Source organism: Tiliqua scincoides, chromosome 4, assembly GCF_035046505.1.
Source record: "Tiliqua scincoides isolate rTilSci1 chromosome 4, rTilSci1.hap2, whole genome shotgun sequence".
NCBI lineage: Eukaryota > Metazoa > Chordata > Lepidosauria > Squamata > Scincidae > Tiliqua > Tiliqua scincoides.
Window position 1 is genome coordinate 216,813,238 of NC_089824.1, and position 10,836 is coordinate 216,824,073.

General features: G+C 43.8%; 1 protein-coding gene across 1 annotated transcript in view; it reads left to right on the forward strand.

Annotated features, from left to right (window-relative positions):
• COL9A3 (collagen type IX alpha 3 chain) overlaps positions 1-10,836 on the forward strand; it is an 83,106-nt gene that overhangs the window by 21,244 nt on the left and 51,026 nt on the right. The window contains exons 4-6 of the mRNA XM_066624726.1: positions 3,337-3,386; positions 5,453-5,521; positions 9,896-9,931. Of these exons, the coding sequence (XP_066480823.1) occupies positions 3,337-3,386; positions 5,453-5,521; positions 9,896-9,931 (155 nt within the window). The remainder of the gene's footprint in view (positions 1-3,336; positions 3,387-5,452; positions 5,522-9,895; positions 9,932-10,836) is intronic.

Consider the following 10,836-nt stretch of genomic DNA (forward strand, 5'->3'; position numbering starts at 1 on the left):
TTCCGCACTCAAAATGGTGGTGATTTTGTGTGGTGGGACAAATGAGTAGTCAAGGTTTTAAGTTGCTTAGTGAGCATCTTTTTCCAAACTTAATAGATTATTTTAAAAAAAAAAAACAACCTATTGTTAAATTAACTTTGTTTCATTAAAGAACTTAATTTTTTGGAGGCAAAGATTCTGGTTTCTTTTCTTTGTTTTTAAATTGTGTGTGCTCTTTAGTAGAAATGACTAAAAATAACCTTGTACATTTTGCAGAAGAATATTTTGGAACGTCTGACCCACCTTCTAAACGTTCAGAACAGTGACTGCATTCATCCCCCTTATGTTCAATCTTTTCATTTTGGTCCCAGTTTGTCCTGATTTCTCGCCCCCCCCCCCCCGTGTGACATCTTGTTCCCATGCATAGTAACATATAGCACAGTGGTTCCCAAATGTTTCAGAGGCCCTAGAGGTTGTTGCCTAATTTATAATGCCATGTTCCTATACTAGCAACCCTGAAATTTTAAATTAGAAAAAAGTATGCAAGGGTAAAAAGGGGGAACTTCATAAACAAATGCTCATACAGACTTTATACTGTAAACCATAACCTTTCACAATTTGAAACCTCTACTAATAAAAGGATTCCTATGCAGATATTTTTCGTGGGGTATTTGAAGTCCTAGAACAGGGGCGTCCAAAGTTTTTGGCAGGAGGGCCACATCGTCTCTGACACTGCATTGGGGGGCTGGTAGAAAAAAAGAATTGATTTACATTTAAACTTGAATAAATTTACATAAGTTTACATAAATGAATATATTAAAGATGAACTTATATGAATGCATGAAGGTCTTGCAATAGCTCAAGGGCTATAAAAGGCCTTGCACAAAGCAAGGCTGGCCTTTCCTTTGCTACTGCTACTGCATCACAGACGTGAAACAACAAGCACTGGAGGGAGCTCTCATCCCACAGCTAACCTGAGAGATCGAACAGTCGCCCTCACGCTAAAAGTAGTTGTGTCTGGCCAGTGTGGACTCCAACAAATCTCTGGAGGGCCAGAGGCTCATTGGAGATGGGGGGCTCCCTGAGGGCCACGTTGAGAGGCCTTGAGGGCTGCAAGTGGCCCCAGGGCCAGGGTTTGGGCACCCCTGTCCTAGAATAATGCAAAATTCTGACATTGTACACTGAATAAATTATGTAGGTTGTAAGTATCAAGAGCACAGAGACACGTGATGCAAGGCACCTTCCCAGCTCTCTTCTTCCTAAGTCCTCCCTTCCTGTTGGTCTTGAGTGTTGGAAACAGCATGGAAAGAGGTGCATGTTGCTGCAGTTGGAAGGGAGAGTTTTCAAGAACTCCTTCTGCAAGCAAATTTGTTGTGCTTGTGGTACTTTTGGATACAGCCAATTGCTAAGGATGTCTCCCTGCCCATGGAGTTTGCAATCTCCAAATACACTTACGTTGCCACTTGCTTAATCCTCTTGACCTTCTGATGTTAAACCGAGCACAACAGTGAAACACGTTCAGAGTTTGGCAAATGTTCCACAGTTAGGGAGACTGTCTCTGTGTGTTTGCTTTTTGTCCGGCCATGGAATTGTTAAGAAAGACCATGATTCTTAATGATCACTGTGATCAGACATGGGGGGAGGGAGGCATTCTTTTACCTATGGAAGAGTTAGAGGGACAAAAATTAGAGTGTTATACAGACAGTTGCCCTAGATCCTGAGCCATAGAACCCGGAAGAGTTTTTCGGCAATTTTCTACCACTGTGTTCCAAACCCCCATGGCACACCAATGTGTTGCAGCCCACTGGTTGAAAATTGCTGCAGTCTGGTAAGTTTCCCACATTCTAGGTCATCGAGCCAACAAATTCTCTTCATCATGAAACAAAGACATTGTCCTATCAGTAGGAAGCTTGGCATGGAGAATCTACCTGCTGAGGGGTTATTATCAAATTTCAGAAAACCTCATTGAAGAATGGCTGAATTAGTCTAAAATTCACTTCTACCCACAACAATTTTTGCATCCACCAAAAACCCATCTTAGATGTTTTTTTGGCACTTCAGCTTACACAAAAAAAGAAGAGACATTGTAAGTGTGTATATCTCGTTAGTAAAAACCTGTTATGCATTCTGAACGTATGAGATTTGCAAATTCCCATTTTAAGCGTGTGTGATTTCCTGTTGGGCAACTCCTGTGTGTTTGGCATGCTGAAGCTTCTCTGAGGGAATCTTCTGGAAAGAAAAATAGACATTACCAGCACAAACGAACTACTTCAAGTTGCATTTATAGACAGAAGGGGAGTTGCATCTCTACAGATTTTTGTGTGTGTCACATTGCTGTTTGCAGTGTGCTACTGCATGGGATTTGTACATATTGTGCTGTGGTGGGTGGATGTGGGCATGTTTGGGGGAGGGGGAAGGAGTGGGAGCCTGCTACTACTGCCCTTGATTTGCAGTCACTGCCCCCCCCCCACACACCCCAGTGATTTGCTATGTTATCAATCAATGGATTTTTCCTCCAGAAACTTGTCCAATCACCTTTCAAAGGCATCCTGGCCAGATGCTGTCAGCACATCCTGTGGCAAGGAGTTCCACAGACCAACCACACGTTGAGTAAAGAAATATTTTCTTTTGTCCTAAGTCTCCCAACACTCAATTTTCGTGGATGTCCCCTGGTTCTGCAATCATCATCAAGAGATAAGTGTGTGTGAGTGTGAAATCCCCTTTGCTGCCAGTTCATACAATGTGTCCTTGTACAAGCAGTCTCGATTATCCCAGAGAGTACATGGATAAACCTCATGTGGGAACTGGACCATGCTGGAGATGGCAGGCAGTGATTCCAGTCCCAGTGGCTACTGGGATTGCCAGAATTGGTGCTGCAGCTAGGCATGTCCCCTGGTTTGCATGTATTTATCCGTGTGATCAGTATGTCCTGCATGAAGAAGTAAACGGCATTGTACAGTATAAGCAGGTCTTAACTGAGCTAAGCCAAACCAGTCCCCTTCCCTAGTTGACCTTTGGCTGGAGCACAGCAGGCTACAAATCTTGGGCTGTGAATGTACACCTATTTTCATGACTGCTTGTGCCACTCTGCAGTCAGTCCAACCCACCTCCTCCTCCCCTTTCTTCACAACCTCATCAGTTCCTCAATCTGAGTTCAGTCCCTGTGCCTGCTTGCTGGAGGCCTCTCCCCTTCTAGCTGGGAGAAACGGGTCTCTCCGGAGGTGGAGGGAACTTGCTTCAGAGTGGAGACTCGGAGAGGACCACCGAAGCCAAAAGGTGGAAAGAAGAAAAAACCTTCAAAGACTTTCTTCAGAGTGGAGGAGAATTAGATCGTGGAAACGATGGCTGAGTTCTCAGCCCTTGGGTTGCTTTGCCTTTTTCAACTTTTGGTCTCATCCTCTGCTCAGGTAAGAAGGTTGCCTCCTGTCATTCAAAGAGATATAACTTCACAACTACAGCCCTGTGGACATCTACTGATTTACACGAACTCCATCTTCTGGAATCAAAAGCTACATCTTGCACCAGACAAGACTGCGTTTAACAGTTCTTTGAATAGATTCCTAAAGCTACATTCTTATGCCTGATTACTTGAGAGTATATCCCACCAAAATCTACAGGTTTCTTTTGAGTAAACATGAGTAGGCTCAGGCAATAAGCATAGGTACTCTAAGTAATCAGTATTAATTGCCCTTTTGCACGCCTAAATCAGACTGAATTCTTGTTCTTTCTATGTATCCTTAGAAGCAGCTCCCCATCAAAGTATGTGAGTGAGTGAATACTGGCAGAGACAACAATAGATCTGCTGGGATGGGTGTGTGTGTGTGACTATAAAATGTGTACTGCTAGTTAGGGTGGTAGTTATTTTATTTAAGTGTCATGTCACAAAACAAACTGCAAAACTTTTTCTAACCTATTTTTTTTCTTCTGATCTCGCATTTGGAAGATCTCTAGGAACTCTAGGAAAGTTCTAGGAACTCTAGGAAGGAACTCTAGAAGAGAAAACGTTGATTTTAAAGATGCTATTTTGTTTAACACAAAAGCATTAAATTTCACACAGAACAAAAACTGCAGTGTTCTATGTTCTTGGCTTCTTCAGAAGTTTGGGTAGATTTTCTCTCCCCCTCCCCATAAGCTGGTCTACTTTGAACTTGCATTTAAGAGGGGAGCTGTCTTACTTAACTCATCCTTAGTAACTTAGTTACTGTTACTTAACTCATCCAGTGAAAATTACTTCTGTTCCTAACAGAAGCTTAACATCCTTCTGTGCAAAGGATGTTAATAACTGAATAATGGAAAGACCGTAAGATTATTTGCTTGAAAGTTACTAATGAAGCCGTTTTCTGCAGCCAGGTTCAGGAATCTGGAGTCACTCCTCAACCACCCTGAGCAAACCTTGCTATACAATGAAATCTTTGTTGCCTGCAGCCTGCTTGCTAGTAATTCTCTGGGGCTTTTTTCCACATAGAAAAACCATTTATAACATTTTTTTCTTAAAGCAGAAAACTCAGACACTGCACACATTCACAGAGCTGTTCCATTCACCTAGAAATCCGTCTCTGTAGTCCTTGTCAGAAATTTAACTACCTAGCTGACTTTTTGATACTGTCTGCTCTTGAACAGAAAACCATTTTCTGTGTTTTGTAACTTTTACTGTGTCCCTCTTTCCATTAGAAAGTGGTTATAAAGATTTCATTGTCTGTAAAAGGGAGTACAGTCCAAGGACAATTTAGAACGTGCAATCAAAATAGCTGGGATGTAAGCATGCTGAACTTCAGCATTGCACATTATGTTTTATCCTACAAAGTAAACAGGATCCTGGCTTTTAGGGGCTTAGAAGTTCTTGTAGCTGTTGAACCACACATCCAAAAGTATAAGGAGAGACAGGATATGAGACTGTAAAACCTGAGGATGGAAATTGACTAGATTCTCATGAAAGTGAGGTAGTGAAATATGTGGCTATGTGGATAGCCCTGAACAAGGGACTGTCCAATTTAACCTTTCTCTAAGGATAAAATTGGAATAATCCCAGGTGTGTCAGTTCAGGCATTTTTGAGGAAGGGTACAATACAAATGTGATAAATTCTAGCTGATTGGGCGGCACATGAAGCTTCTGTGACAAAACAAGAGGCATAGGGAATACTAGAAGTCTGGATTTGATAAGGCGATCTTGTTATAAGCATTGTGGGTTTCCCAAAATGAGTCCTTGTCTTGAGGTAGCCTCAGAAAACCCAGAAAAACAGAAGCCTAAAAACATCTGAGTACAATGAAAAATTTTAAAGGAGGCTGGTTGTCTTAAGATCTGATCACATCTCCAACTCTTCAGATGTCATTCTATGTATCTAGAGTTCTCTTGTTGCCCATCCTAAACAAAGAGAGACTTGAAACTTCTTTGGCTTTGAAATGTCTGATCAATTTCTATATGTTTCACCTGAGGTAAATGTGAAACTCACTCTCCTCCTCCTATGCTTTCCAGAGGCCAGGACCACGAGGCATTCCCGGACCGCGAGGACCCCCAGGGCCACCTGGCAAGGATGGCATAGATGTAAGTATTGGAACAGCCCAGGGGCTGGCCTAATCTAAAAGGAAAAAGAGGTGGGACTTTGGTTGGGATAATTTTATAGGGTGACTAGAATTACTAATGGCTGTAGAATGAAGGACCAAATTCTTGCTCAGCACACGGCCCAGAAATTATCCCTCCAGGCTTGGATCCAAAGATCCTGCAGAATAAATTGTATGAATTTGACACATTATTTTTTTTTCCTTCATGAAAGAATCCTATCCAGTGTGTCCCCAAGCCACTGGCGTGGCTAGATAATTTGACACCCAAGCCCCAAAATTTTTTGACACTCCCCCTCTATACAACAAAATTAATTAATCTGGGCTTCAAGTCCGGGTGAAAGCCCAGGTCTACCTGCCCAGCAAACCTCAGCCACAGAGGCCAAAGTTCAACTAGGAGCCCAGGTCTACCTACCTGAAAGAAATGGCTCCAGAGGGCAGTCAGTATGAGAGCCCAGATCTACCCAGCAGGTGGATCTGGGCTCCAAGTTCAGGTGGGAACTCTGGTCTACCCACCCAGCAAACTTCAGCCACAGAGACCGAAGTTCAACTGGGAGCATAGGCCTACCCACCTGGTTGACCTGGGCTGGTGTAGGCTTCCTCATGAGGAAGCTGCTTGAACCCTTCACCAAAGAGGCTATGCCATGTCTCCAAAACTAGATGCGATAGGGCAAAACGGATGCCATTTTTGGAATCGGCACCCCAAATATACCCAGGAATTGATGTAACTTTTAAGGAAGCAAAATGTGTGTTGGCCTGTGTTATGCATTGTTATCTCTATTAGCCACTTGCATCAATCAAGAAGAGAGATGGTGTTTTACAAATCAAGCCTGAATAGTCAGTTACGAGGCCAAGTATTCAAAAATGTTTATAATTTACTGCAGTGCTCTTCAACCTTGGGGGTTCAACAGGGTGGAAGGTGGGAAGGAAAGGTCATAGGAGGGGGTAGGATTGATGGGGGGTCCCCACTTTGGGTTGTGGCACAAAAAAGGTTGAAGATCATTGGTTTACCATTAGTTGGTTGGTTGGCAACCTTCAGTCTCTAAAGACTATGGTATAAGCCTACAGCACCCGGTATTCCCAGGTGGTCTCCCATCCAAGCACTAACCAGGCCTGGTCTTGCTTAGCTTCCAAGATCAGACGAGATCAGGCACGTGCAGGGTAACAGTTGTTGAAATCATGGGTATTGCTACCAGTACAATGGGGGCTCAGGGGTTGGCCTGGCCAAGTGAACCTTCTGATGTGCATGGACTGGATGCAAACTGCCTGACCTAACTGGGTGCTGCAATGCCTGCTCACTGCGCTGCGGGTGGGAAGCATAACTGACCCAGCCATACAGCCACCTGATATGGGTTGCATCAACAGCTGATTGTGAGAGGTCTGAGGGGGCAACGGATCCAAGGTGTCTTTCATCCCAAGTCTGCCACCACTGCCTCCCTCCAATCCGCCACCAATATGAGCCGTAATTATCTGCTTCCCACTCGCTCAAGCGAGAAGCAGACAATTCCCCTTCTTTCTGTCCTCTTTGCATGCTGCTGTGAAACCAGAAGTCCCACACTTCTGGGTTTCATGGCAGCGTGCAAGGAACAGAGTAAGGGATGTATGTTTGTTTGTTGTAGCACAGAGATGGTGGGCCTGAGGTGGCCTCAGGTTGCATTCCAGGCTATGCCACCCCTGCTGGGAACTATATTTCCTAGCCCACTTGGATGCTGCTATGCAGACAGTATTCAGGCTTGAATACTGAAGCCTGTGGCTGCTGTGAACTTCAGATGGAGGCAGCACCCTGTATCCCATCTCTTCTAGGACTGTAAATGCAGAACCCCACCGTGTCTCTGTGATGGTGTCTGTATCTGCCAGTTGAAGGTCGACAGGCAAAATCTCTGCTGTCTTTCCAGTGCCTAGTTAAAACTGTGGGTGATTACAGTTGGAGCCCACTCTCTGCCCTGGGTTTTATTGTGAAACCTTCTTGAATATATTTTGTACTGGTTTACAATTGTGTTCTTAGGGTTTAACTGTTTTATTGTAGTTATGTGTTACTATGTGCTCACTGCTTCTGGAGCCATGTTCCCTGCAGGGACCATATATATATATATATATATATATATATATATATATATATATATATATATATATATAAAATATATATATATATTAAATTTTAAATACCGTATTATTCGCTCCATAAGACGCACTTCCCCACTTCCCCCCCCCAAAAAAAAAGTGGGGGGGGAAGTGTGTGCATCTTATGGAGCGAATACTGCAAAAGAGAGTGCACGTTGGGGACCTTAATGAAGGGGGGATCTTCATGCCAGTTTATGATCCCATTCACCCTAATAAAGGGAGGGATGGTTCAAATGTTATTCTGTTATAGTTTATTAAATATTTTATTACATTATTTGGTTCAGAATATTTTTTCTCCTGTTTTCCTCCTCTAAAAAATAGGTGCCCTTATGGTCAGGTGCGTCTTATGGAGCGAAAAATACGGTAGTTGGTACTTGGTTGTGGGGAGGGAGGATTCCAGATTCCATTTCAAGCACTGAGCTGGGAACAAAGAGAATTCACCTATGACATTCTCAGTATTGCAATAGAGTTAGTCAACTGGTTCAAATGGCATATGGTGGAGTCCAGATTACCGGGAAAAAATTGTATGCAGTTCACCAACGGGCCAGCAATGGGCACTGCAGATGGTACAATTGTAAAGGTGAAAAGCTAGGCATTTCTGAATTTCCGGATCAGAGGGGAGAGTGAGAACCAGGGTGCAGGTTGGAGCAGAAGCAAATTTTAGCTTCCAATTTATAAAAATTGGAAGGTTTTTGGAGAACCTGTTTGCATGCAGCCTTTGAAACAGCTCCTTGTTTTGCTGCTGCTTTTAAGAACAGAAATACTTTATTATTTCCAGCTCCATGATGTTCTGTAGAATAAGGTCTGTTTGAAACTCTGCAGTGCTTGGCATGCCTTAACAAGGTAATTGCAATTACCTGAGAATAAGAAGGCTGCTAATCAAGCGGGAATTGATTTGACATGGATTTGGCTGACTTCAAATGAGAGAGAGAGAGAACAAAAAAGTCACATTTTAAAATAGCAATGTTTTCCTCTCCTTTCTTTTGTGAGCTCCATAGTCTGATCCAGTGCAAACTCCCCCACCCCAATGCAGCAGGCCAGCATGGCCTGTACTGCATCCCACAGGGAATTTAGAAGGCAGGAGGTCTCCTCGGGGTATCGGCACATCACACAGCAGGTCTCCTGGGACCTGTGTCAGCGATAGGGCTGGCAAAAGTCCACATGCACCCATGTTGGTGGATCAGGTGTGGGACGGGGCAGGATGCAGTGAGGATGTGGCGGATCAGGTGCAGGAGGGGGTAGGAAGCGTTGAATACCAGCACTGCTGATCCCACCGCCTTCTCAGACCCAATCCATCTGCCCCAACTGCCACTGTCCTGTCCCCCCCAGCTTGTTGGGACTGTTGCAGGGGCTGGGCAGAGACAAGACGAGGCGCCAAGCAGGATGTCCCGCATCAGGGTTCCTGCAAAGGAGGACTGTGTGCAAGGAATCGGAGCCAGAACTTCTGGCAGAATCCAGGGAACAGACAACTTGTTCAGAGAAGAGCCAAACAGAGTTCTTTTCTCCTTCCTGGCCTGACCGCCCCTCCCAGGCTCCTTCCATTGCAGAGGTATCCAGAATCTTAAAGGGGTCCTGTTCTGGCCTAGCGCCCAGCTCATGATCACCTTGTTTCTTACGGAGCTTGTTGCCTGTGTTTGTGATTTGGACTCAGTGAAGCGTGAGGTCTGCAGGGCTTAGGATGCCAAACCCTTGAGTTCAGCTTTCTGAACTCAGGGGGCTCCTGATTCTTGGACTGAGACCTGGCCCAGAGAATGCTCAGCCTGTGCCACCACCCTTCATCTTCTGGGTTCATGTCTGGTTTCTTGCTGGAAGTCTGGTGGTCATATCTGTTTTGTTCTATTCCCTTAGGATTAAGGGAAGGGAGGAAAATACTGTATTGCCCTTTGATGAAATACAGATTCAACCATGAAATTTTTTCCACTGAGAATTCATATTTCCTTCTCTGGATGCTGTATTTCTACTTTAGCATTTGATAAGAATATTTATTGCACCTCATTTTGAGAACCTTGTTGTTGCTTTCATTGGCAAACTGTCTAAGAGCAGAACTTCTAGATCAAAGCCCAAAGAACTTACAAACCTTAAGGCACAGTGAAATGCTAACAAGAGTATCATCTGAGTTTATGGCAGATCTTTCTTTTTTTCTGATATTAGTAGGGGGGCATTGTAGGTATGTAAATAGATGTTGCATAGAGGCCGGAGCCTTCAGTACTAATACTGTTCTCTTTCCTTATATGTTTAGGGAGAACCTGGTCCACCTGGCTTACCTGGTCAACCAGTAAGTAGTTACCTAATTTCTTATTCCAAGATGGAGGAGATCAACATGGAATGAGTTGGTTCCTTCATTTGTAATGAAGGCATAATAAGAATGTGAGACAAGGCAGAGGAATATGTTTGTCTGGGGAAAAAAATTGGCCCGAACGGTTTCCAGTTCCATCATGAGGACTTTTGATGGAAGGACATGTGGAAGAGTAAGGTAGCCTTAAACTTGGGCTCTTGTGATGCAGGACTGCCCCACAAATGCTCAAAGAACAGCCATTTTTCTTTTCACACTCAGCATTTTTGTATTTATATAAAGCATCAGTGCTGCACAAACATTGTAAACCAGCAGGCAGGGCCTGTGTTGTCCTTGTTAAAAAAAAAAAATCTAAGAGGCATAATACGAAAGGGAAGATGGCTGGAAAGGGAAAGAGGAAAACAAGCTAATTGGGTATCAAACTTTCAAATGGCATAATGACCAAATGGAATGGCTACTAAGGAGACTGTTCTAGAAGAGGTGGTGCCAAAGACTGTTGACCTCTTCCAGTTGGGCTGATGGAATGGGCCTTGTTATTTCATGCCTCCCTTTGTGACAGCCCAGATGAATGTCTACTAACCTCCTGGGAGAGGAAGAAGCAAATGGCACTTAGTTACATGTAAATGGGTTGGGACCGCTGAAAATTTTGGGAGGACCGAGCTCAGTGGTTCCCAAACTTTGCGTGCCCAGGGGTGCTGTTTTGAAAAAAGAGTCTTCCTGGTTTGGACAGGAGCACAAGTTAGTTATATGATCTAGTAGCCATTGGTTTGTCTGTGTGAATTGTACTGCTAATTAACACAAATTAAGGTATTGCACTAGGGAGGAGTTGTCACTCAGCAGATTACATGCTTTGCATGTAGAATGTTCCCAGTTGAATGCTTCAGGAA